The 26348-nt window shown below is 54.5% G+C and overlaps 9 protein-coding genes across 9 annotated transcripts; 5 read left to right on the top strand and 4 right to left on the bottom strand.

Annotated features, from left to right (window-relative positions):
- Nucleotides 1-121: 121 nt before the first annotated feature.
- MRS44_002703 (uncharacterized protein) lies at nucleotides 122-1261 on the bottom strand (the record flags this gene model as incomplete). The annotated part of the gene is made up of 2 exons (XM_065622926.1): nucleotides 122-1101; nucleotides 1159-1261. The coding sequence occupies 2 exons, from the start codon at nucleotides 1259-1261 to the stop codon at nucleotides 122-124; spliced, it is 1083 nt and encodes a 360-aa protein (XP_065478998.1).
- Nucleotides 1262-2401: 1140 nt separating this feature from the next.
- MRS44_002702 (uncharacterized protein) lies at nucleotides 2402-3225 on the top strand (the record flags this gene model as incomplete). Its single annotated transcript, XM_046268151.2, has 2 exons — nucleotides 2402-2549; nucleotides 2612-3225. 2 exons carry the CDS (start codon nucleotides 2402-2404, stop codon nucleotides 3223-3225), a joined length of 762 nt encoding a protein of 253 aa, XP_046136811.1.
- Nucleotides 3226-7010: 3785 nt separating this feature from the next.
- Nucleotides 7011-7601, top strand: MRS44_002701 (uncharacterized protein; the record flags this gene model as incomplete). The annotated part of the gene is made up of 3 exons (XM_065622925.1): nucleotides 7011-7165; nucleotides 7219-7234; nucleotides 7317-7601. The coding sequence occupies 3 exons, from the start codon at nucleotides 7011-7013 to the stop codon at nucleotides 7599-7601; spliced, it is 456 nt and encodes a 151-aa protein (XP_065478997.1).
- A 2832-nt stretch (nucleotides 7602-10433) lies between these two features.
- Nucleotides 10434-16513, top strand: MRS44_002700 (uncharacterized protein; the record flags this gene model as incomplete). Its single annotated transcript, XM_065622924.1, has 3 exons — nucleotides 10434-11688; nucleotides 11769-16240; nucleotides 16295-16513. 3 exons carry the CDS (start codon nucleotides 10434-10436, stop codon nucleotides 16511-16513), a joined length of 5946 nt encoding a protein of 1981 aa, XP_065478996.1.
- Nucleotides 16514-17901: 1388 nt separating this feature from the next.
- MRS44_002699 (uncharacterized protein) lies at nucleotides 17902-19064 on the bottom strand (the record flags this gene model as incomplete). Its single annotated transcript, XM_046268148.2, has 2 exons — nucleotides 17902-18839; nucleotides 18905-19064. 2 exons carry the CDS (start codon nucleotides 19062-19064, stop codon nucleotides 17902-17904), a joined length of 1098 nt encoding a protein of 365 aa, XP_046136808.2.
- A 70-nt stretch (nucleotides 19065-19134) lies between these two features.
- MRS44_002698 (uncharacterized protein) lies at nucleotides 19135-19480 on the bottom strand (the record flags this gene model as incomplete). The annotated part of the gene is made up of 2 exons (XM_065622923.1): nucleotides 19135-19361; nucleotides 19426-19480. The coding sequence occupies 2 exons, from the start codon at nucleotides 19478-19480 to the stop codon at nucleotides 19135-19137; spliced, it is 282 nt and encodes a 93-aa protein (XP_065478995.1).
- Nucleotides 19481-22025: 2545 nt separating this feature from the next.
- Nucleotides 22026-22664, top strand: MRS44_002697 (uncharacterized protein; the record flags this gene model as incomplete). The annotated part of the gene is made up of 1 exon (XM_046268146.2): nucleotides 22026-22664. One exon carries the CDS (start codon nucleotides 22026-22028, stop codon nucleotides 22662-22664), a length of 639 nt encoding a protein of 212 aa, XP_046136807.1.
- A 401-nt stretch (nucleotides 22665-23065) lies between these two features.
- Nucleotides 23066-24956, bottom strand: MRS44_002696 (uncharacterized protein; the record flags this gene model as incomplete). The annotated part of the gene is made up of 6 exons (XM_046268145.2): nucleotides 23066-23155; nucleotides 23211-23848; nucleotides 23901-24491; nucleotides 24544-24752; nucleotides 24812-24878; nucleotides 24932-24956. The coding sequence occupies 6 exons, from the start codon at nucleotides 24954-24956 to the stop codon at nucleotides 23066-23068; spliced, it is 1620 nt and encodes a 539-aa protein (XP_046136806.1).
- A 675-nt stretch (nucleotides 24957-25631) lies between these two features.
- MRS44_002695 (uncharacterized protein) lies at nucleotides 25632-26090 on the top strand (the record flags this gene model as incomplete). The annotated part of the gene is made up of 1 exon (XM_046268147.2): nucleotides 25632-26090. One exon carries the CDS (start codon nucleotides 25632-25634, stop codon nucleotides 26088-26090), a length of 459 nt encoding a protein of 152 aa, XP_046136805.1.
- Nucleotides 26091-26348: the final 258 nt, after the last annotated feature.

Here is a 26348-nt window from a genome sequence, read left to right as displayed (position 1 = left end):
TAGTCTTCTCTCTGCATAATATACTAACAAATGTTCATTTCATTTTCATCATCCACACTTGTTTAACTGTGTTTGCATTGATTTCTATACAAGTTGGGCTCCCAATATTAAGTGAGGTACCCTAGACAGCTCGCTTGCCAAATGCGCGCAATCGCTTCACTCCGCCGTCGGGGATCATGATAAGCTTGACATGGGTGACCAGACGGTCCTTCTCCTTGTCGGCGCTCGCGAACTCGTGCTCCTGATCCGGCCCCGTCTTGCTCGGAGGCACAAACTCCCGCCAGGCTACGGCGTCGGCCACCGGGTCTCCGTGGCCCGTCCACTCGCAGCCCTCGATGGCCACCTTTTGAGGGTAGTTGCCCCTGAAGTGCGCCGTGTCTACTACGAACCTCTCGATGTAGCCCGGAGCTCCGAGCTTGATGATGGCAAAGTCGGTGTGGCCCTTGGCCCGCGATCGAGCCGTCTCCCAGCCGTCACCCATGTCCTTACCGCGGCCGGGCAGCAGGAGGTTGTCCTTGTTGCCAAAGTGCTGGTCGCTGCACGACACGGCGAGACCGCCGTTCTGAGCCGCCGCAAGGTCGAAGATGACGTCCTTGTCGTCGGGGAAGACGGGGACAGCGTGGCCGAAGAGTCGGAACCGCGCAATGCCGCCGTCGGGGTACATGTTGAGCCTCACGTGGGTGTACTGCTTCTGCGTGGGCGTCTTGAGCTTCCAGCCGAACCGTTCCGAGGGACCGCACTCTTGCACGCCGAGGATGGTCTCCCACTTGCCCCGGCCGCCCTTCCACGACGCAACCTCGTCGTCGTCCTGGCTGAAGCATCCCTCGACCGAGATGGCGGGGGCGTGGTTGCCGTTGAAGAAGGCCGTGTCGACCTCGATACCCTCAATGGTGCCCGAGGCGACACCCAGTCTGATAACGACGTAGTCGAAAGGCTCCGAGTTGTGTCTCCGGGTCTCCCAGCCGTCGTACCAGGCGCCTGTGAAGACCATCTTGCCCTGCTGCCGGATGGGGGCCTTTGGGTTCAAGAGGTTGGTGGCTTCGCAGAACCATTGGTCTGAGAAGCCGAGGACCTTGCCACCAAGGGCACTGGAGATGAGGTCTGTATTCACGTTTAGCACGAAAGATTAAGCGGTGCGACATATCACGAGGGTCTCACCAATGCATGTCGTGCGGAACGTCTTGTCAATGTCATTGGCGGCAACGGACTGCGTCTCGACGGTATCGAGCTTGTACTCGATCTCGTCGGCGATGGAAGCCATGATTGGTAGTGAAAGGAAAGGAGAGATATGATGATATGATGCAGATGCTCTGACTCGGGAAGTGAGTGAGATTCGTCGGGAAACAGAGGGATCGTCCTATCTATTTAACTCTCACCTAGCCTCGTTGGGTCGGCCAGTTCCGATGCGCCCACTGTCGCTGCGGGACGAGGAAAATCAGGCCAATCTTGATGATGGGCTAACTGTCGTTGCCTGCTGCTCCTCCGAGTTCTTTCTATTGGGCGCCACGGCAAATGTTCTGATCGACGACAGATTCCCGTCTACGCGTCTGGGCCCAGAGCGGCAAACGGTTAGACGCAAGAGGTGCTTGCCCGCCGGCGGCCCAGCGCTGGCAGCTCTGAGCTCCTTTCGCGGCGATAGTCCGGCCGGCCGGGCCACGGCCGAGTGGAGGGGCGGGCTTGGCCGGCGAGTTCTCGGAGCTCATAGCCAACCAGGGAAGCTCCTTTGCGCGGGTCCAGGTTGGGGGGAACGGATAAAGCTCTTATCGATAGCCAAGGGTCGGTGAGCAATGGAGCTCTTTTGCTCGATCATATCGAGTAATAGATTCTGATTCCCCCTCACTTCTCCTCCCCGCGTAACCCCAGCTTCGGCACTTTTTATATCCCCGGGATAACGATATTTTTTTTTCTTTCACTATCCCTGACGCGATTGCAAGGCAACATGGTGGAATTGCCGTCTTTATCACTGAAAAGCATGACTACCCCGCGCGGTTCGTGAGTGTTTATAAAAAGGCGGCTTCTGATAGGTCAGACTCGAGACAGCCATTCATTGACGTCAACGTCAATCTTGTAATCAGCCATGTAAGGCAGGTAGCAACAGCCTCTTTGTAGGTACAGAGACATTGTGCACTCGTAATCAATCTAGACTCGTCCCTTTCCCCCTTCATCTACGCCAGGACACCCGCGTCTTGCTCTCAATCGCAGGCAGTAGATGGCTTCGAAGTGAACCGCATTAACTCTTCAAGCTTTGACAAGCCAGCTCTTTTAGCTATTTCTTTTCTTTCTGGTTCCGCCTGCGCCGCCCTGCAGAGAACCTTGAGCATCACCAAACGTTAAAAAAGACACGTCGTTGACGACACGGCCCGACACGACACCTCTCTGGATACGCGCAGCGGCTTAAAAGATGGCGAGTGCCACAGGTATACCGGAGCGATTCCCTTCGGACGCCGAAGTCAACGGCGCCGCAGCTCGCGAGACTGAACCGCTCCTTGGTCGACCTGGCGATGCTGCACAAGAAGACGGCGTCCCAATGATTAGAAATCTGGTCCTCGGTAGGTCATCGCTATCCCTTCAGCTACATCCTCTTCTAGAGCTAATCATGCTGTTTCGCCAGGCACTGGCATCCTTGCCCAGCTCGGCATCGTGCTGCTGGTTGCGCTCATCTGGGCCAGCGTCCTCACTAAGCCATTGATCCTGTTCTCAGCGCACCCGCTTCTGCAATCCCTCGCGATCCTCACGCTGGCCCAGTCCGTCCTGAGCCTGCAGCCCACCCACACGGCCGAACAGAAGCGCATCGGCCAGCGCATCCACGCCATCCTCAACCTAGTCGCCTTCCTCCTCCTGGTGGCGGGTGTCACCATCATCGAGTACAACAAGTTCGCAAACAATGGCGATCACTTCCACTCGGTTCACGGCTACCTGGGCGTCATCACCTCCATCGTCCTGCTACTCCAGTACGCCGTGGGCTTCACCATGTGGGCGACTCCCCAGCTCTACGGCGGCGAACACCAGGCCAAGGCCATCTGGAAGTATCACCGCTGGAGCGGCTACGCCATCTTCACCCTGCTCCTCGTCACCGTCGTCACCGCTGTCGAAACAGACTACAACAAGAATGTCCTCAAGCTCAAGCTCTGGGCTACCATCCTCTTGGCTGCCCTGACGCTGATTGGTGTTTTGCCCCGAATCCAAAAACAGAAGCTTGGGTTCAAGGCTCCAAACCAGGCTTGATTTGAGGTTTTGAGCTCTGCGAAGAGAAACAGTGGCTGGCATCAGTAGGATGAATACATCTCAAAAACAAGGGTTGAACTGCAGTTGGAGTTTTGTTCTTATTCTGGCGTTGGAAGATTATCGGCTGCGCAATGGCCTATACATTGTTTCCCCCGGCTTTGGCAAAGTGTTTGATCTGTTTGAAGGGAATAGACAAGATTGCAAGACCTCCTATCATATTATTGTTCGATCTTCGCTTCTCTCGTCTTTGAGTAACTGTGTCTAAAGTGCTTTGTTTTCGTGGTCACTTCTTAAGATTCTATTTCTTGAATTTGTCGCCGTCTTTCTTGGATGAGTATGCGGGAACTGGGCCTAATGTCATATTTACTCTCATGAGCTAAGATACTAGTCATTTACTGCTCATCACAGTTCGGTATCTACGAACGATTCAGGGCTAAAGACAAATACAGGCTGCGACAAAACATATAGGGTACCTTGAGGTTGGTTCAGAATTCGCGAGTCATCCTCCAACTACACAGGTGTCGATACTGAGAGTATTTTATAAGCTTCACTATTGTTGAACCTCAGAGAAAGGTCACAGCCCCTTCCCATCTTTCATCACGAGGCGAGCAGAGATGCAATGCCTGTCGAACCGATGAGTATCCTATAGACTTGCTCTCCTCACGCGAAACCGACCATCTACCCCTGGGAAAGCTAGCCAGGCCTTCAGGTGGACCAAAATAATGAGAATGATCGATTAAAACTGTTGCTACATATAAAGATAGTCACTGGTTCCCAGATTCTAGTTGGCCAACGCGTGTCTGACTCTTGGGGATCGTAATAGTTTTGGTGACTGGAGGACTGTCTACCAAACCTCTATGTAGCAGGACTGACAGATTTCTCCAGAGTGTCAAGCAAAATTTACAGACAATTCTCTGTACAGAGCCATTCCTTCTCGAAACCTCCTTCTTGGGGCTTGACGAGGGACAGACAAGTCATATATGATCAATTGTCATGGATATCTGGAGCTCACCGCAGCTCCTACATGCCAACACATGATTCCCCCAAGTGGCCAACCGAACTTTTACTCGCGGGTACGGTGGAGTTGTATCAAACTGAGGTTTCTGAGCCCGTGAGATCTTCACTTGGACGTTTAATCTGTCAAGCTGTTGTAGACCTGCAGGGCAGCCAGGGGTCTCACACTTCCGTCTATTGCGCCAGGATGCGGCAGCTCTACGGCCATAAAATCGACATGTGGTACTTCAAGAATATGCGCCGCAGTCCGTAACTGGATACAGGATAATTGTAGGCCAGAAATCTTCAACTCGATAGGTCGTTGAGAAGCTTTACTACTATGAGGCTCATGGGAGAGACACGGTGTTCTACCACCAACAACGTCGGGTTGAGCCGTAGCGATACTTACCGCTTATATTCCATCTGGTGAATGTAAAGGGCAAGAAGGATCTTGATTTTTGGCTATGGATATGAAGAAGGTGAGGATGTACTGAGAATATAAGAGGTCTCGTCAAGAAATTGGAAGCCCCTGTGAGGGACTTGGCAGCGAACTCGGTGCAGACATTCCAAGCTTGTCTATGGATGCCATCGCATTTCGTGTCAGTCTCTCCTTATGTATCGATGAGCTCTCAACAGACACTAAAGGGCATAAAGGATGGAAGACGATGCGGGCAGAAAAGGCTACGAAGAAGATGCTGAAGGAGGAAAGGATCCAATCCTACCTAATGTAGGTACAGTAACTTCACCAGCATCAGCGAGAGAACGCGGCGGAAGCAGATTTAAAGGCAATGACCTCGAGCTCATGGTTTCAGATCTGGCCACTATGATCCAGGGTACAAGCAATTGGATCCAAGAGTCACCAGAAGGTAGTGACCGAGAGGCATGAGGAAGAGATGAGTGCCATAGACAACTATGCGCTATCTTGGCAGTATGATATTCGTTCTAGCCATCCAACTTTGAGTGTGGGCTTAAATACCATGCTCCATATGTATACTGCTTAGACGAGACGTTTTATCAAGGCTGAAATCTTGAGCCATTATCTCCTTCGACGAGGAATGCTACAAGAGAAACATGACGTTCCATAGGTGATTCGTTCATACCCACTTCGCTACACTTGAAGTCCTTGACCAACAGGCTGCGCTATGGACAAGCAGAATCCGAAGCGTTGCTCGCCGAGCAATGTGGGCGTTGACGTCGGCGGGCCAAGTCCATATAATGCAGGGTTCCGCCGCATACAGGAACCTGGCGTCTGGTGGTCTGTGACTCTTGATCGTGGGGGAAATCAAAGGACGAGGGAAAAGCCCTCACGGCAGAGAAGTGAGGCGGAGGACAGATCCGTTGGCCCTCGCTCGCTTCCCCGAACCGTAGGATTTTCATGCTGACCGTTTTTTTCCTGCTGCACGGTGATGGTTCAGTCAGTCGATAACCCACATGAGTTCCCAGCAAGTTCGAATTAACATTGGATGCGAACAAGGAAGCGTTGGATGGTAAAACCGTCACCAAGGTCGGTGCGTCTGTCCGCGTCCGCGTCCGCGTGCTCCCTTCACCACACGCGAGGCGAAGCGAGGGTGAGGTGGTGGCTGGAGAAGTCAAGCAAGGGGTAAGTTATCCCGCAGAGACAAGATGGGATTCTAGAAGTATTTTCCGATTCCCGTGGGCCTGAGAGGCTGGCTACCATCGCCAATGCATCGATGTACAAGGCAAGGCCCTGTATCCTTGTCCCCGTTGGCGATGGAAGCATGGTCTGGTCTAGTGTAATTCTTGACATGCCCCGCCCGCTTTCCAGAACCAGGTTTCTGGTCTTGGGTCCCGGGACGATGCTTGTTCGCCCGTTTTGCTGTGCTGTGCGGTCGTGGAGATTACCCCCAAGTCCCTCAAGTTGAGCCTCCACGTTGACTCGTCGTCGAAACTTGTTTTAACCAACCAGAGATCAGTCTTTGCTTCCCTGGCAACCTGCATGGAGAACCGAAATGAGAAGACGCAACTCATTTTCCACTTCCAGGAAGTATCAATGGTACCTATGTTGGCGCTATATGCATGGCACCTATTGTAGACAGTAGACCTAGCCATAGTGTGAGCCAGCTGAATCATAAATCGGCTGGACTGGCACCATGTAGTTATGGATCTAGTGTGAATAGGTCGCTTTGGCTCGAAATATGCCACGGCAAGGACAAATATCGCAGGTCTTGAAAGTACTGTCATGTCGACCTCAGTCCGAGTATAGGACCATTGCATGCGAGTGAACTTCCTGATGAGTATATAAAAATAAGGTTATCGGCACTTGATTCAAGTTCACCAATACGAAGTTTCGTCGGGTATCTTGCCTGTTATAGTCATTTGGTCCTGAGTTCCTCCCCAAAGTTACAGAGACGACATGGGAGTGCTTGTCAACTGTCCTGTCCATCCATGCCACCATGCCATGGTCGTTAGGCGAAGAAAAAGGCAGTAGCCCAAGAACCCGGAAACTCGGGGCGCCAGGCCCAGAGAAGCTGGAAGTAGAATGACGAACGGGAGCCAATCCCTGCTTGGTCCAATGAGGCGTCGACGGAAGACCTGCAGAGCGGAGCTATTCCCGGGCCCTGTCTATAACGGACGCCATGATTCGACGGGCTTGGGCTACCCTGAACCATTGAGATTGAGCGCGAAGGCTCTGTCAGGTCACCCGTCCGCCCTGCCGTGCCTCGGAGGTCGGACACGTCGTCGCCAGGAATGGTCGTCCCCCAGCTTGGATCGGCCGGATCTTTGGTGGCGCTCCACTTGACGTCAGAGTGCCTCCTCGAGACGCAGACGTCATGCGAAAGCGCCTCTCAAACCGGCTGCTGCTTCAGGCGACGGTGGGCGCACGAGACTCTGAGACAAGCAGCAAAATGGGTCGAAAAGAGAGAGTTGTGTGGGACATGGCCATGATGTCCAACGGCAACGACAGGCACGAGCCAGCAGCTGAGCGGTCGTGAAACAACGCGGGATAGATACCCATTCCAGATAACAGACGAATCTCAGGTCCATCAGCATCAGAGTGCGTGCTTTGCCGTCAGCAGTGCACCTCGTTCAAGCGCACGAGTCGCAAGATGCAGGCAGTACATACGTACAGTATGTAGCCCTATGCGGGACTGAGTGCAAACAGAAAAGAAAACCTGGCTTCAAAACGTCTGCCTGCTTCTCTTCTCGTGACGGGAACTGTCGTTCCATGGGCTGCTACCAAGTGGGGAGCTCCTCTTCTCGCGCCGCGAAAAGAGGCCGTAGCTGGCCGTCGCGGAAACGGACGCTCAACCACGCGGTTATCTTGGGCGCTTGGCAAGCCCATCGTCGCGGTCCGTCTCACGCCTTGCGGGAACACAGGTGGTGGATTCATCCAGATGCTCAGTCAAGGCCATGTCAAATAGATAACCACGGCAATGTTCCATTCGCCAGTGCAGGGGAGCAGATTGCCCGTCGACGTTTTTAGCAAGCACCAAACCAGTCCTCCTCCACTGTCTTGGTGGTAATTGTTTTTTCTCGCTTCTCCGGCTGCATTCCGCCAACCCACAGCCCGCGTGGCATGCCGAGCCTCCCAATCTGGTCGACTAGGAAATTTGAAATTGAGGGCTGACCCCAGGGCCTAGGCAAGGCTCCCCACTGGTGAGATGTGCTCCGTCACCCGAGGTCCCCTCCAAATTGCGGCATGTTGTCTTCCATGTCGGTGAGAGGTGCGCGAGGCACGAGGAATTCTCCTGGTGTCTATGGAAGGCTGACTGGCGGGCTGCGAGGCCGCTGGGCTAGGTGCTCAAGCCCAGCAGAAAAAGTCAATTGTCATTTCTGGCGAAGCGGGACGGTTCAACGAATGGAAACGCAAAGGGGAGCGACCAGCCCTGGAGAGGCAGTCAGTGTGATGTCAATTGGGCGTCGAGTGTGGCCCGATGCGCTTGGCGGCGCCGACGACGAATAGGGGAGCCAGAGGGAGTCAGTTTGATGCAACTCATGACGGGCTGGCAGGATCCAGTGATATGGCAACTGGGTCGCCTAACAAAAAGTCGACCGGGTTAGATAAGAATAGTATGTAAAAAGGGGAAAGGAAGGGCTAAAACAAAAATTGCGATGCGCCCTAGTCGATCTGCAGGCGGTGGTTGCCCGCCCATCAAAATCTTCAGTTGCGGCCTTTGCGGTGGGAGTGGAGGAGATCCAGGAACAGGGAGAGCGTCAAGATGATGAAGCTGTTTGTCCTGGTAGTTTCCGCTAGAGTACGGATAGAGGGCGAGTTTATGGGGAGATCGGCGATCTGAAGGGAGAGCAGAAGGCCGAGTCGGAAATGGTCATCCCTCATGGATGAGCATGGGCCGTGTTGGTGGCTCGAGCGCTTGTACGGTTCCGTATGGAACAAGGTGATGAAGCCTTTAGAACAATGATCCTGGAGGAGCCAGGGTGAGTCTATTTAACAAGTCGTGAACGCAGCTGGAAGGACGAGGGAATATCGTGCTCCGTTGACAATGGCACTTTGGAAACTCGGCTCCGAACTTGGAGGGTGGAGGAGAACAATGACGGAGAATTGGAGCCAACGCTGCCGATCACCGTGCCTAGGTAAAGGCTGCAGGCTCTGTTGTCGAAGTAGATCTGGCAACACGATTCTGTTAGTGCAACGGAGGCTCGCTCCCTTGTCACGGCAGCACTGGTCTGGTCGGTGGAGACGGACATCAGAAACTGGACACGGGGTAGATGCCTACCTATGAAGGTAGTATGTACCAACCACGAGGCGAGGCACAAGAGGCATCAAAGGACAAGGGCACGCAGAGGTTGTGTGCCTAATTATTTGACACCATTGGATTGGATGCTGGCAATAGGGCGGACGATGTGTCGTTCGGGAAGCTCCCCCAGTGGAGTTTTTCTGTGTGCGGACTGTAACCCCGAGTAGTCGCAGCTGGTAGGATGGCAGCGTTCGGCGGAGAAAACGCCGGCTGGGGCTTGGCTTGGCGGGCTGCCAGGGATAATTGATGATGACGATGGTGATGCTGCCGCCGCCGCCCACTTTTGCAGTCAGTGGTCTCTCGATGTAATCTGCGGCGAGGAGCACCGACCAGCCAGTCCCTTGAATGCATAGTATTGATTTGTCGTCGCTTATTATTAGGACCACCGTTGTTACTGAAAAGTCCGTGCGGTACAATGAGCGTCAGGCAGAGGAGATGCCAGATGATGGATGAGGGAGAAAGATGGCTTTGGGTCGGCGGCTGTTGTGAGAAATCTACTCCTGAAGCGCGAGTGAGTGACCCAAGGTGACATGCTCCCATCGTGGCTGCCCTGATCTGGGGCTCTTCTCCCAGGTACGTACTGTCTAGGTTTGCTTCTTGGCCGGGGGGGCTCTTTCCCTACGTCATCGGACAGGGTTGGTTTTACCCCCGTTCTGTGCGTAAATAATATGGGTCGACCAAGCATCTTGTATCCTCAAGTAGTTCGCCTCCCAGATCTGGCTAGGAGGTACAAGAAAGGAGTCGTCATGTACGTGCTGGGAAGCCCACGCCAACTTTCGCCCGCCTTCACCAGCGCTCTCTCTGGGTCTCCAGTCCTCTCTGCTAGCCAGGCCGGGCCAGTCCACCACCACCACCACCTTTCATTCTCCGCCCTACCTACTGTCGACACCAGAGACGAGAGAGCGCGGGAGACAGAGAGACACACACCACACTCTGGGACCGGTGTGTGATTGAGCCCCCAATTTTCCACTTCAAACCTCCTCTGTTGCTCGTTGCCCCGTCGCCCGAACCGCTTCCGACCCTCTCGAGTCTCTGGGTCCAACACATCCTGACCTACATACGATCGACAAAACGTACATTCACAGTCGTTTCAGACTCTCGCCTTTGCTGCTGTTGTTGTCGCTGCTAGTGTTGGCTTGGGGCTAGAGGGGGACAAAGCTTGTTCCACTGTTCGACTTTCGACTCTTGCTTGATATATCCGCTTTCCTACGCGACTACACTCGACAACCCTTTCTCCTGCTGCTGAGGGAAAGGATAGAAATTGGGCCACGAGGCATGCCGAGGCCTAACTCGCCAACGGGCGACGAAATATTTTCACCTTGGTTCCCTTCACGTCAAATCGACCTGCCGATCCGAACCTTCTCGTCCTTGATCGAGTTGCCATCCCCGCTCACCGAGAAGCCGTCCTCGAACCCAACAAGAGATGGACGAGTGATGCCGACATCGATCTCGAATTCGACTGCAAATGCGACCGCAACACCAACCGCGCGTGACGCAATGACGACGGATCGCCACCCTCGCCAGCCCCCATCATCCCCTCTTGATGCTCCGGCGAAGCAGGCCCTCGCCAGCAACAACATGGCAGGAGATTCTACTAACGAAAGCACTGTTTCTGTAGCCAAGGGACCGGTCCTCAGCCCCGAACCATTGTCCATTTCCACTGGCACCAGCCCAACGAGCCCCCGGCTCTCAGCTTTTGGTGTTACTGCTTCCTCACCCAGCCAGGCCACTTCACAACAGCAGCTTAACGAATATCGAGAAAAGCTTGCACGCGACCTCGAGCGCCGAGAATTGTCGGCTAGAGGCCTGATGGCGAGCCCAAACGACAAGAGCCGAGTCTCTCCCATCCCTGAGGAGGGGCTGTCGAGTTCACCGCTTCATACATCGACCCTAACAACAACTTCCACCGAGTCTGGCGCTACTGTTCGAGGTGCTCCCACCCCAGGACCCATCGCGGGTACCCCATCCTACCCTTTCCCTCGGATGGCACCCGCCGGCTTTGTGCCTTCGTACCTGCATAGGCCTTTTATTGCCCTGTCTCCAACTGGTGCCCCTCGTTCCTCCAACTTCGGTTCTTTCGAGGCCTTGGGCATCGCCGCCCACGACAAGGTTCTTTCGGGGAACTCGACACCCGCCTCCAACTTCACTTTCAACCCTTCCGTCATGTCCCCTCAACCTGAAAACCTCGACTTTCCCAACCCTAACCTGTATGACCTCTCTCTAATGCTGGCGGCCGAACCTGGCCTGGATGCTTGGTGGAATACTGTTGTTCAGATTATGAGAGATGTGTATAAAGCTGAGCGGGTAACATTAGCTATTCCAGCTGACTCAACAGACATCGAAAATGTCCCATGGGGTCAGAAAGCCACTTTCAATCAGCACAAGGAAGATGACTTGAGTCTTGGATACATGGCTGCAAGGGAGGCCAGCAGCATGATCTTGAGCCCTAGCGACAATGATCGATCTGCAGCTGGGTCCAACGCTGCGGCATCGAGTCCCGATGATACCCTCCGCGTCAACTCTGCCGCTGTCCGACCCGGCCTTTTGAGTCGACACTCATTCACCACCTATGAGGAGAACAAGGAGAGGACCCAATCTCGCTCACCAGGGCACTCTCGACGGCCTTCATACTTGACAAGAAGCCAAAGCAATTACCCCGCCAGCCGTACCCCTCGAGAAACCCAAGAGGACTACGCCAAACTTAACAAGTCGGCTCTCGATGAGCACGACGCCATTGAGCAGCAAATTCCCAGTTGGGAGGCCCCGCTCATGGGGAGAAGGAAGGACAGGGCCGTGTTTTGCCTGTCCTGCAAGCTCTTGATTATGAGGCAGATCCCCTCATTGATCATAGTGGTGTGATGCGAGTGCTTGAGCGTGGAAGGGCTATTGCACTGACGAGAAGTTACCCCTATCTTGCCAACGAGGCCTCTGCCGAGCCTTCAAAGCAGTCAAAGACGACTGCCCAAGAGGGGACCTCTGATCCCGCAGGCAGGAAGACATCCGGCAGGCCTCGTTCCGATTCATTCTCGAAACTATCGTCAATATTTAGTGGCACCAGCGCCTCCCGGCCATCAACCCGAAGTAAGCCCCTTTCCAGCAGCGACCGAGCAAAGACGATAGCATCACGCCTCGAAGGGCGACTGGACGAAGAGAGGCCGCGACCACCAACTCCCAAGTACGAGGAATTCGAACAAGCGCCACCCTCGCCATGGTCACAATCTCCAGCCCCCTCACCTGCCGTTCGATCCGACCCCAAGGAGAATCCCTTCTTTACAGATGCTATGGTGGATGAAGACTCCTTTAACCCAGACACTGGCACAGCCGACTACACTGGAATACGCCCGCCAGAGGCCATTGGCGTCGACAACTCATGGACAGTACTCCACATCCCCTTATCCCATGTTCTCCTCTCGAAACCGACACGAACTTTCAAACTCGACAGCACCCTTATGGAACAAAGGTCCCACTCTCGAGCCAAGAGCGAGCCTGCTGCTAATGCATCCACGACTGGCGATGAAGCCGGTCGAAGCACTCCTGATAGCCTCAGGAAAGACAAGCCCGCCCCTATCGCCATTCTCTCTATACTGAGCTCCGTTATTCCGTATCCTTCCAACCTTCGACACTCCCTCGAACATCTTGCGCCCCATATGGCTACCACTTTCTCATTGTGCCGGCACTACAGCAATCTCGAGACTGAACTTGCAGGCCTGCAACGTAAACGACCACAAACTGCTGGATTTGGCGCGGTTGCGCACGACGGACGCCCCCTGGACGGCATGGCGTATCTTGCAGCAGACGACATGCTCCCCCATCAATCCTTGGCTGGAAGCATGACGAGCCCGAGCGATTACTCTGGAGTGTCCAAGAGCGCCACTGGATCCCCTCTCGGGACGCCTGGCTGGGATCAAGGGCCTGTTGGCTTCCTCGCCGACAAGCGACCACCACCGACTTCAAGTCCTGCCGCAACACCGCAGGGAGATGGATACTTTAGTGCCAGGCAGCGGACAGCGCCTGCAAGGCATGAGAATCTTGTTAGCTCAGGCACCCCCCGAGCGAGGACAACATCAAAGGACAGTTCACCATCAGAGAAGCGAAATTCTCGTCTCAGCGGCCCACCATCCTCGCAGGAAGCACTAGATCCAGTTGTTTCTGTTGATAATAAGACAGTCCGTACCTCATCCGACGAATCGACGAGCTCTGCGACGAAGCGATCGGCGCAGACAGATACGCGGGCTGTCAGTATAGATGCCTCAGATGTCGTGGGCAGCGACAACTCGGCAGAGAATTTGGCTGACTCTGCAAAGACTGGACGTGGCACTCGTCAAGGACACAGCATGCTGCACTCTTACGGTGCTGATTTTGCCTCGACCTTTCAATCTCTTCCGCCTAGCTCTACACTTTCGGCCAGACCGACACCCATTGCTGCTCCCTCTCGAAGTGGCTCAATAAATTCTACAGCAGCCGACATGCCTCCACCGTCCGACAGGCTGAAGGGACTTATTCTCGATTCACTACCGGCCCATGTCTTCGTTGCGCTTCCGCAAACTGGGGAGATTGTCTGGGTGAATAGTCGATATCTTTCCTATCGAGGACAGACAGCCACCGACCTCGCTGCAGATCCCTGGGGGAGTCTTCATCCTGACGACCGAGATGAGTATCTTAAGGCTTGGGGGCATTCGGTTCGGACGGGAGAGCAGTTTTCTAGGACTGTTCGAATCAAACGATTCGATGGCGCCTACCGATGGTTTTATGCCAGGGCAGTCGCTTCCAAGGATAAGAGGGGGGTCATCATGCAGTTCCTCGGATCCTACATGGATATCCATGACCAGCACATCGCCGAGTTGAAAGCGGCACGCCAGGAGGAAATTGAAGCCTCTGAGGCCAAACATCGACTACTCGCCAACCTGATTCCACAGATTATCTTTACGGCAACTGAAGACGAGGGCATTACATTTGCCAACGAACAGTGGCTGTCCTACACCGGCCAAAGCTTCTCAGATTCGCTCGGTCTCGGTTTCATGGACTTTGTGCACCCGGAGGATCTGGCCAAATGTCGCATTCCGTCAACCCAGCCTTCCACACCCAGTGGACGGAAGCGCGAGGAGGAGAACAAGGTGTATCAGCAAGGGTCGATACCCTCCGAAGCCACCTCGACGAGCACGATCCAAGCACTCAAGACACAAACACCGCAAACACCACAGGACTCACCTCATCGAAACCTGCAGCAGCCCCTATCTCGAAACAACAGCTCGAGTAGCAGTTCGGTATACGAATGGCCTTCTGCTGACTTGACTGAGCTTGCTCGTAAAGGTATCATCAAGGTTGCGACTGACAGTGCTGGCCGAGTTTCATACACAACTGAGGTCCGACTTTTGTCCAAGACTGGAGAATACCGATGGCATCTCATCCGATGTGTCGAAATTGATACCATCGACTTTGGCAGTGGTGCCAGCTCCTACTTTGGCTCTGCTACCGACATCAATGACCACAAACTCCTCGAAACCAAGCTCAAGGAAGCCATGGAGAGCAAGGGCAGATTCCTCAGCAACATGTCCCATGAGATCCGAACGCCTCTGATTGGTATTTCGGGTATGGTCAGCTTCTTGCAGGATACTACCTTGAACGAAGAGCAGCTCGATTACACCAACACGATCCAGACAAGCGCCAACAGCCTGATCATGATTATCAACGACATTTTGGATCTCTCCAAGGTCGATGCTGGCATGATGAAGCTGAAATATGAGTGGTTCCACACCCGGTCCCTTATCGAGGATGTCAACGAGCTTGTTTCAACAATGGCGATTGCCAAGCGCCTCGAGCTGAACTACCTTGTCGAGGCTGACGTACCTGCGTGGGTCAAGGGTGACAAGGTACGGATTCGCCAAGTCCTGCTGAACGTGACTGGCAATGCTATCAAGTTCACTTCCGAGGGTGAAGTCTTCAGTCGGTGTCGTGTGTACACAGCCAAGGGCTCCGATGTGGACGAGAACGAGATAATGCTCGAGTTTTCCGTCACCGATACCGGACGTGGATTCTCCAAGGAGGAGGCCGACCTGATCTTCAAACCTTTCAGTCAAATTGATGGAAGCAGCACTCGTCAACATGGCGGTAGTGGCCTGGGACTTGTCATCTCGAGACAGCTAGCTGAGCTGCACGGAGGCACGATGACAGGCAGGGCTACTCCTGGAAAGGGCTCTACCTTTACATTCACCGCTCGATTCGGCCTTCCCACAGCCGACGACCATCCAAATCTGCCTGATAGTCCCCCACCAACGGGAGCCTTTACCCCAAGACCAGAGGTGGTGGACAGCGTTCCTGGCAGCATCAAGCCCCTGCCCCCACCCCGGCACCTGCGCGCCATTGAAGGTACCAGCACTGGAGGGACGAACTCCGAGTTCACTTCACCTGGGGACGTTTCTGTCGGCAGCTCAAACCCATCTGTCCGCTCTGGAAAGTCACACATCACCGATCGATCATCGGCAACGTCTGTCACCACTGGCTTGGCTCGCTTCAGTGAAGCAGCCAAGGCTAGTGGTCAAGACTTGTCCCAGATGAAGCTCGAGATGCCTTCAGGCCGTAGCTCTCCTGGGACACATCTGGCACACGGCAGTGGCACGCCTGAGGATTTCCGGCCGCCCATGTACTCGATTCTTATCATCTGCCCTCAGTTCCACAGCCGCGAAGCTACGACACAACACATCGAGATGACTCTGCCCAAGGATGTTCCTCATCAAATCACAGCCCTGTCGACTGTCGAGGAGGCGCAGACATTGATTGGCGGCGAGGATCCCATCAAGTTTACACATATCGTCATCAACCTTCCTTCAGCAGAAGCCATAATTGCGCTCATGGATGACATAACGAGGTCGCAGACGATCGATAAGACGACCATCCTCGTCCTGTCCGACTCAGTGCAGCGGCAGGCAGTGATGAAGCTGGCAGCCAACACCAAGTATGAGCAGCTCCTCTCAGAGAACCTGGTGACCTTCATCTACAAGCCCGTCAAGCCATCGCGATTCGCCGTCATCTTTGACCCCAACAAGATGCGCGACCTGAGCATAGACCGAAACCGCTCGACGGCGCAGCAGATGGTTGAGAACCAAAAGGCTAGCTACCAAGAGATTGAGCGACGCATGGGCAACAAAGGCTACAAGGTGTTGCTGGTCGAGGATAACCCTGTCAACCAGAAGGTGCTCATGAAGTACCTCAACAAGATTGGCGTGGATGTTGAGATCGCCGTTGACGGCGTCGAATGCACTACAATGGTCCTCTCCAAGCCGCATAGCCACTACTCTCTCATCTTGGTATGTTTCCAACTTATCCCTTGAACCTCAGTGACTAACTAACCGTGTGTGTAGTGTGACCTTCACATGCCTCGCAAGGACGGCTACCAGGCGTGCCGTGAGATTCGTCAGTGGGAGACGTCGAGTGGCCATCCCAACATGCCCATCATCGCTCTGTCAGCCAACGTCATGTCGGATGTGCAGGACAAGTGTGTCGCGGCGGGATTTAGCGACTACGTCACGAAACCGGTCGACTTCATCGATCTCAGTAGGGCCATGTCCAGGTTCTTTTGATCATGATACTCTGGCCGACCGTGGATGCTGTGACGGGGTACCAGCACATCCACATTTCCTCTCCATGTTTTGCACTTTTTACGGCTTATGACTTGTTCAGCTTCATACCCAAGTTACTCGCGGCAAGGTCCCTACGTGGACTGTTGCCTTGTTAGAATAGACCTAAGAACGGATCAAGGAGCTGGTCTGATGGGGAGGTGTATTCCACGCTCTCCGGCGCTCATGGCGAGTCGACGCTCATGGCGAGTCGACGCTCATGTCTCGCCTTGCCCACTGCTGGGCATTCTGTTCTTCGACATGTTGAAGTCCTCTACCTTTTATGGTTCTCCTTCATACCCAGGGCGAGTATCCCGCTTTGGTCGGGTTACTGGCATTTTGCATAACACGGGGCATCACTATAGCATCACTGGCCTCCCGGAGGCGCGTGTGTGGCTTGGAGGAGTAATTCTATACCCGTGGCCTATATTTTTTGGAGCCTATGTTCTTGTTGTGTTGCACTTCTGGAAGATATGGGTATCTTTGGGAGGGGGTTTCGAAGATGGGAGATGGCGTCAAGGAGTTATGTTTTTCTGTGTCTGCCTTGTTCTGTTGGACTTTTCAAGCCAATGACCTGGCTTTTTAGCATCATGTTTTTTTTCTCCAAAGGTATCATTTCTGGCTGGGGTAGAGAGGAACATGTGAGGATACGAGGACCTGGCAGGGCCTGAATGAATGGATGTAAACGGAGAATGAGGGAGGGAGGTCCAAGCCTGTGTTTATCTTCTACGATTGTTTCTTGTTTCTGGCATTGGGGAAAGGGCAATGAATGGCATGGCAACGGCTTGGTACTTGGGGAAATGGGACCGAGATGCTTTGCAAGGGCGGAATTATTCATCTTGATCCCCCCTTTTTTGATGTTTAGCTAGACCCCGCGAGAGATGCGGCGGAGGAGAAGAAATGGCACTTTTTCACATCCCTGAGTGTGGATGGCTGTTATAATCCAATTCAAAAGGATAAAACCAAGACAAAACAAAAGTTCAAACAAGAGTCTTCGTTACACTTGACGCATTGTGATGTTGATGCCTTGAGCATATAAATTGAATCAATACTGCTTTTCATGGGTATGGAGATGGATGCTAATCATGAACAAATGCTATCTTGCTTGATGCCCCCAAATGCCTAAAAAAGGTGGAAAACCATGCCTGCATAGTCATCTCCTCCCATTATTTTCCCCGTGCTCCTGTCAACCAATTTCCAATTCCAATTTCGTCATTACCGAGTGAGAAGCAAGAGTATCGCCAAGAAACACACCCCGTCCCGTGCTCAAGCTGTATCCGCAAGCTGGCACCCATCATTTTCGATTACATAGCGGTCGTAAGTAGATAGTGAAAGAGAAGTCGTTGGCTTGCTTAGTAGACGCTGCCGTGAATGCTGCGGTCCTCGTGTTCAGCATGGTCCAGGTCCTCAAGACGCTCGCCCTCGCCCTCTGAAGATGACTCAGGAGAGGCGTCACCCAGGCGGTTAGACCGGGGGAACTCTTCTGGACCATTCTTATCAGTGGCATATGTCAAACGCTCAGGGCCGGCTTTGGGAGGCGCCCCGTTGTTGGAGTTCTTATCTGCCAAGGTCTTGAGGTGAGCGTTGAGAGATGCGATGCGCTGCAGACTTGTGTTTTCGTCTTCCGAGGAGTCGTCGGTTTCAGCAGCGGATGTATGGCCTGAGTAGGTGCCGCCACCATCACGGCCAACGTGCAGGTAAGGAGATTGAACGTGATCTTCGGATGATATTATCGAGGGGGTGTCCATAAGATCAGAAACCGACTTGCCCTCGTGGTTCGCCGTGATGTCGATCTCCGGGCCGCCGTCATCTGCAGCGTCGGGAGTGGCTTTCTCACTGCTGCTGGCGGCGATAGCCAAGGCAAGTTGAGATTTTTGTTTCCGACCTCCCGTCAAAGCGCCGCCCGGGCTGTTAGCCTCTCCATAGGGGGTCGGGCCTCCATTCTCATGATCCTTTTTGCGCATAATTTCGAGGTCTTCGCGCTTGACATAGTGGCGGCTATGATCGCAGCCGTTAGGACACCCACCCCAGCGACGGGTGACGACAAAGGTCTTGGTGCGCTGAAGCTTGGTGCTGTCCTTCTCCCTATCCCTCTCTTCCTTGTCTTTGCGCTCGCGTCGCAACTCAGACCAAGTGCGAAGGTTGTTCTCAAGAAGGTACTTGCCGTTATCATCCTGTTTGCGCATGATGAGGAACTCGCAGTGGTTGATATTGCGGAGATCCTCAAAGTACTCGACGGTGAAATGATACCATTTCATAAGAAAGACACGGGACATGAGTCCGTGGGTGACTAATGGCAGGTTTGTTAGTACGCAAGACAAGAAGAGTATAGATCATGGTGCAGAAATCTCTTACCTAGAACGCAGACACTGGCAAAGTCGTCCTCGCCAAATTGCCTCCAAAGACTCTCGTTGAAACCACTAATTCGATCGTAGGCATCGGCGGCACTCTCTCCGTTGGGGATGCGGTAAAAGAAGTGGCCGTAGTCGGCTCTCTCCTGCCACATGCGTTCCATCTCGTCGCTGCATGGCTGGAAGTTGCCAAAGTCCTGCTCACGCAACCGGGGCTCCTCATACACCTTGATGTTAGATCGGCGAAAAGGGAGACGGGTCGGGGTCGTCCGAAGTCAAGCTGTCGAGGATGCCTTCTGTTGTCTCCCGGGTTCGGCGGTAGGGGGATGTGAAGAAGTGGAGGGTGTCGTCGGGGCGGAGCAGTTCACGAAGACGGCGGCCAGCATCGTGGGCCTGGTTCCAGCCCTCTGGTGTGAGCTTTACTCGGTGATCAGGCACGGTCTGGTGAATATCACGGTTCTCTGGAGGGGTTGTAAGCCAGGTGCATGAACAGAGGTGGGCGCTAGAGGGAGGGGAGAAACGTACTGTTGCCCTCAGATTGTCCGTGGCGGACGAGAATGATTAATCTTGGCTTGGCCATGATGTGTATGTGATGCCCAGTGGCAGTGGAAAGCTAATTGGGGACGCTGCTATCTAGCAGAGAGAGCTGACGAGACGTTGGGGAGCGAGTATGTGAAGCTGGAGGTGGTGGAGGGCGGGTACAATCGGGCGGTCAGAGGCTGAATTGTAAGTGGTGGTGGTGATGATGGTGTTGGTGATGCAATTTGCTCTGGGTGGATATGAATGGGGAAAGGAAGTAGATGAGATCGGGTCTATCGTGGAGATATAAGAAAAAGGAGGAAAAAGAAAGTGGAAGATGCAAGAAGAAGGAGCGTCACAGAAAACTAAGTGCAAGTGGTTTTTAGTGAGGCTTGTGTAATCCAGTCGCCGCTCGTTGGCTCACGAGGGTCCTGAGACAGCCCAGACAGACGCTCTTGCCATTCATTGATTGACATGCCTTCCTAGGTTCTTACAGCGCACAACCATGTTTCCGAACCTGCCCCGCTAACGTTAGTTAGCCACAACCATTGCCAGTGAATCCCGGGAAGTCCCCACCAGGGCAGGAAGGCACGCACCTTCCCAGACATGAAGCGCTCAAAAAGGTAAGGACGTACCTCTCCAGCCAGGTCCCCTGGGCCGGAGCCGCCCCGCCATCTGTCCACTCTCCCGTCACTTTCGAGCTCGCATTCCTTCAAAGCGTTCTCGCATCTGTGAATCGTCCATTGCCAACCCTCTGAGCACACATGGCGTTCCGCCGTCGTCGGCCAATCCCGTCCCCTCGTCACCGCCGAAATGTGAAAGAGTCACAGAAGACGAGCCTCCGGGTGTTTTGAAAACAGGCAAAACAGCCCATGGAAGACCCCGAAGACGGAGCTAGCGAACGGCACCCCGGCCCTATGCATGATCCCATCGGGTGAGACACGAGGGGAAAAGGAATTCAGGTTCCATGGCGCGATCTGGTGCATGGGGGAAGGGCAGGTCCCGCAAACGGTCAGATATCCTTTCCTCTTGTCCAGCCCAGCCCGCACAGGACAGAGAGCCCGGACTCTTTAGCGTCCCCCCCGGTTCGAGCGAAGTGCAGCACATCTCCGGCCATGCCCAGGGCGGCGGCGGAGAATATCCGCTGAGCAGCATGTGCTCTTGCATCGTCATGTACGATGTCCGGCCAGACATCATATGATTTTGTCTTGCCCGACCCGTCCGCTCGGAGCTTGGCTGGCCCTTGCGTGCTCGCTTCCTGGAAGAAAGATCATGAGAATCTGGGAGGGGTCTTGGCCAATCCTGGGGTCCTGCAGCGCCAGATCAAGTAACTTGGCCTGTTTTTGCTGGATGGATCTGATCATCCGGATGTTGACACCTGCCATGCCCTTGCTGCAGACCTGTCTCTCGTGTCTCTGGCACTTTTTTCCCCTACTGGCCTGTCTGCCCTCCATTATCTCTCGGTGTTTCGTTTCCGCCGCATCCCTCAATCTCGTGCTGTAACCCTCCCCTTGTTTGTTTGGTTTCGGCATTGCCCATCTGCATCAATCCGAGTTACGTAGTTGAGCCTCATTGGGAGGATAATGGCGGAATGGCGAGACGATTCGTGTACGGGAAGCGCCATTAGCCGCTAACAGCCAACATAGGCTGTATTGTGTGCCAGGAGAGGCTATTTTCGGTATCTACTATTACCCGTTCTTCCTCTTGGGAGTCTGGTGTCTTGATCACCTGGATGCCCTCCAGCTTCAGCTGCTGCTTGGCGCTGCTAGACAAAGGTGCTACACAGTACCATGTAAGCTGTGGCTTGCTGTGCCTTGTGCCTGGCACCATGGAGTCAACTACCGCGCGCTTACCCGTCCCCTGTCTCTCAGCTCAGTGACAGTTAGGGATTTTTTTTTCAGAGGCCCTGATGACCCTCCATTACATGGCCCCCCAGGCACACCCGCTGCAGCTGTCCACTGACCTTGGCAGCATCATCCGCCACCCTCATCAGATCCCCGCCTGGAATTGGATATCGTTATCTTTCAGGTTGGGTATCTACCGCCAATGCCGATATCCCTGATCGGCCCCGAGAGAAGCTCGCGTAGCTGCCCGGGTAGCTAGGTAGCTATGCCCAAGCTACAGCTGGCCAGATGGCGATTGCAATTCCCCTCTTGAAAAAGTGAAGAAATTCAGATCAAAATTATGGTTAGGCAGGGGTTAGACAAGGTTGCCTGGGGCTTAGAGTTGGTTCCCGATTAGAGGCGATATAAGCGGGTTTCAGCTGCTAACGCTTTTTCTTCCTCCCGTCCCCTCCATCACATCGTCCATCTCAACCCATCTACCCGCATCACCTTTTTCACGTGTCGAGTCGCATCGCATCGACAGCTGACCGCTCTATGCCATGGTCCTTGTTTGAATTACATAACTGTGCATCTCTCCCCCCTCATCTTCACTTTAGCCATCACGCGCCGACGATCCTCGGGTTCGCCTATCGCGCCCTCTGACGTTGACGCTCACGCGTTCACTCGGCCCATCCTCATCCCAGCACCAGCAGGACCCTACACCTACAGCACAACTATCAACACAGAAGCTATCAGCTACCGCGACCCCCTCCTCGCACAATCATGTCCGCCCCCGGCCCCGAGTCCGTCCCAACCTCGGCCGATCCCCGCTCCCACCGTCCCACCAAGAAGCGCGCCCTCACCCCCGTCTCTGCGCAGGCCGCCTCTGTCGACGCCCTCTTCGCAAAGCCCGACCAGAACATCCAAATCCCCGGCTCCCTATCCTCGTCTTCTGGCGGTGCCTCTCGCTCTGCGCCCCCAGAGATCGTTACCAACGTTCAAGGTTCCAGTGCCGGAGCTGGCTCAGGAGAGTTCCACGTTTACAAGGCCAGTCGCCGGCGTGAGTATGAGCGCCTTCGCGAGATGGATGAGGAGCTGCGTCGGGAGAAGGATAAGGAGGAGTTTGACAAGGACAAGACTGAGCGCGATCGCAAGGACGAGGAGCGCACGCGCAAGAACCGTGAGAAGAGGGAGAAGATGAAGGCCCGAAAGGCAAAGAAGGGTAAAGGCCCAGCCGCCAAGTCAGGAGCTGACAAGAAAGCATCGACAACGACGACGCGGCCAGACGGTGACTCTCAGCGCACGGACAAGGACGCCAAAGACGATGCCGCTGGCTCTGCTGCAACCAAGAAGCAAAACGAGGAGGAAGAGTCAACACCCGCTGCGGCACCTGTCGGCCTAGTCATCCATGACGATGACTGAATGAGACACAGCAAATCGCAACTTTCAGTAATAGTTACACCACACATATACACGGTCATGGGAGAGGCAGGGTACTTTAAAAGCACAGGATCGAGATCGAGATCGTAGGCGGAGGAATGGTTCGCGAGAACCTGTACGTAGGAGCGACAATATTGGTTCGCCAGGTAATTCATGTGATACCCATTTCCTTCATCCTGGCGGATGAGTCGCCGGAGCATTCGCCATTGCATACACGCCCCAGCTCTCCTCTCCGTTGTTTTGTCTATCTTGCTCTTTCGGCTAGTACAAGGGGGGTATGACCAGTCCAAACAGACATCTAACAAGCCCGAATCGCATCCACACCTCCCTTTCTGACCTGAGTCGGGTGTATATCACAGTAACCTCACATTGTCGTCCCCGCTCTACTCCTCGCCACCACCGCCGGGAGCGCCAACCTGCTGGGCCTTCTTGGCACTGCAGATGTCGTCTACTCGGAGGAGAAGGCAGGCAGCCTAAATAATTGTCAGCATCCTGCAGCCTGAAAACACTCGAGACGGATATACATACCTCAATGGCGGTCTTGATGCTCTGCAGCTTGATAGCCTGGGGCTCCCAGACTCCATACTCCTTCATATCCGCAATGGCACCAGTGTCGCCGTTGACACCCCAAGAGCTCTTACCCTCGGCCTGCTTGGCTCGCAGATCTGTCAACACGCGGACGGGGCTCTTGCCAGCGTTCTGCACCAGAGTTCGAGGGATAACCTCAAGGGCATCTGCCACGGCCTTGTAGGGCCACTGCTGCACACCCTCGATGCTCTTGGCCAGCTGGCCCAACCTCACAGAGACAGCCATCTCTGTGGCGCCACCACCCGGCGATAACCGAGGGTGGAACATGACGTTGCGTGCAACGCCCATGGCATCTTGCAGGTTTCGCTCAATCTCGTTGAGCACGTCCTTGGAGGGGCCGCGGAGAAGGATCGTGCAGGCCTTGGGGTCCTGGCACTTCGTGAGGAAGGTAAAGTACTCGTCGCCAATCTTCTCGATCTCAAACAGACCGCATCGGGTGCCAACATCCGAATCCTGGAGATCCTCTACTCGGTTAACGATTGTGGCGCCGGTGGCACGAGCTATTCTGTTGTTGTCAGTCTTTCGGACTCGGCGGAGAGCTGTGATGTTGGCCTTCATGAAGTAGTGCTGAGCAAGGTCTGGGCTGGATTAGTAATGTCATCTCATATATCAAGGGTGTTGGAGACGCACCGGACACTCCCTTCTCGGTGATGACGAGATCAGGGTTCACAGAGATAATAGCCTCGCACATGGCCTTGACCTGCTCCTCCTCGATCTGCAGAATGCGGTTCCAGTCGTCCTCCTTGGTAATCTCAATGTTGGTCTGGGACTCGCCCTTCTTGTACTCGAGGGGGCAGTCGAGGAGAACGATTCGGGGGTTCTCAATGCGCCGGCGCATCTTGGGGTGTGTGATGTCCTTGTTGAGCATGAGACCGTCGAGGACCTTGCTGTCCTCAATCTCGCCGCCGGGAACCTTCTCAACTCGGGCATATCGCTTGATGTCGACCTCGGTCTTGCCGTTGCCAGCCTCCCACGTCACCGTCCGGACCGCCTTGAGGGCGAGGTCACACATCAGGTCCATCCATCGCGAAACGAACTTGGTGCCGATAGAAGACGAGATGAGCTGGTACATGGCCTTGTCGTCGTCGACGTCGATTGGCAGGGAGATCTCCTCGATGATCTCGAGGGCGTCTTTTAGGGCGCGCTTGAAGGCGGAGATGATGACGACGGGGTGGATGTTGCGGTCGAGCTGGGGCAGAGCTTGTGCCAGGATCTCACCGGCTGGCAGGGGTGTCAGTACTTCGCTCGACCAGGCAGCTCTATACCTTCTTACCCAGGATGATGACGGTTGTAGTTCCGTCGCCGACCTCCTCATCTTGTGTCCGGCTGAGCTCGATCATGCTCTTGGCGGCGGGGTGGGAAACCTCGATCTCTCGGAGGATAGCATGGCCGTCGTTTGTGAGGACGATGCCGCCCATGGGGTCGAGCAGCATCTTGAGCATGGCCTTGGGGCCCAGGCATGATCGAATAATGTCGGCGACACTGTCTGGATTGTTAGGATCGGGCATGCGACTCGGAAGGGGACAATGGCGGGAACGCACGTCTTGGCAGCGGCGATGTTGGACAGCTGAGCTTTGCGGCCAGTCTGCCTCTCACCACTGTTTGTGTCTGAGGGATGATAGTCAGCGTTGGAGTTCAGTACAGGGAGAGTTCGGACGCACTCATAACCACTACGGGAGCCTGCATGGTGACTGTCTTCCTTCTATAGTTTGTACAGTCGTTGAGCAGGTGGGGGAGGAAGGGGCAACGTTGCTCCCAGGGCTGGCAACGGCGCAGGCGGAGCGGGAGCGGCTCAACGGCGAGGAGAGCTGCAGGAACGAGGAGTCGTCGTCTTCGTCTTGGAGATGGGGGCAGCAGCTCTAGCCGCTATTCGGGGGTTCAGTTCAGACGTCGATGAGGGCAAAGGGGAGAAGGAGGGAGGAGATTAGCAGTTTGTTGAGAGGGGCGCGCACATGGACCAGAAAACTTTCAGTGGTGGATGTTGATTTTTGGCGGGGAGGCTCCAATATGGGATTGGGAGTGGTGCCCTGCTCCTTCCTGTTCGCTGGCACCTGCCCAGCCCGGGCTGCTCATGGTGGAATGTTAACCCGCCCCGCCCTGTACCCCTCCGTGTAGCCCGCCAATCGAGGGCCGGCTAAGCTCAGGGAGCTCTCCACAGCTGATAAGGGGTCCGTCCCTTTATTTTTCAGCCTCGAAAGCTTGGAGACTTCTAGAAACAGTTGAAGCAAGTGAAGCAATTCATTGCTTTTTCAGCCATGCTAATTGTGGGTGTAATTATCTACAAGAACCCCAATGATACTCAAATATCATTGATTCTATGAGAGACATACTCGGGCCCTCAAGTGTCAGACCGAGGCCAACATGTCCTCAAAGCGACTGGCGCAGACAGTTCTGCCTAAATCTCAATGGACACCCTCTAAGCCCATCACAGAGTCCAAGTCTACGTTTGTCGCCCACGTCGCCCCCGTGACGAGCCCCTCCCAGGCCCAGCTATGCGTGCAGTCGCTGCTCGACTCGGACAAGCGCATCCGTAACGCGACGCACAACATCACGGCGTGGCGTATAAGGGACGGTGGCTCGGGCATCCAGCACGCCGATGATGATGGCGAGACGGCGGCCGCGGCCCGGCTGATGCAGTTGATGCAGGCCATGGACCTCTGGGACGCGGCCGTCGTCGTCACGCGATGGTATGGTGGTGTGCAGTTGGGGTCCAAGAGATTCAGGCTGATCACCGCGGTGGCGAGGGACGCATTTGTGCGGGCCGGTATGGCTGAGGGAAAGGAGAAGGAAGGCAAGACGAAAGGGAAGAAGAAGAAGTGAGCATCTGAATCAACACTAGATCTACCATCACGACATACGTCACCTCGAGCCTTGGCATCACGAGTTGGTCGGGCCTATTAACATTCATATCCGTGTTGGACTACCTAGTGAACTCTCAGCTACGATGTGTTCCCATGGTTCCGCTACCGGTCGAAATGCTCCCAAAAAAAGATCCGATTCCTCAGGCAATCTCCCTGTGCCTGGTTTACTTGACCCTATCCTCACGTCACACTTCACTCCTTTTTTCATCATCACGCT

The sequence above is a fragment of the Fusarium solani genome (genome assembly GCF_023522795.1).
Source record: "Fusarium solani strain SB1 chromosome Unknown bctg00000001, whole genome shotgun sequence".
NCBI classification, from domain to species: domain Eukaryota; kingdom Fungi; phylum Ascomycota; class Sordariomycetes; order Hypocreales; family Nectriaceae; genus Fusarium; species Fusarium solani.
The sequence above is the reverse complement of the archived record's forward strand: the minus strand, read 5'-3'. Positions and strand labels throughout refer to the sequence as shown.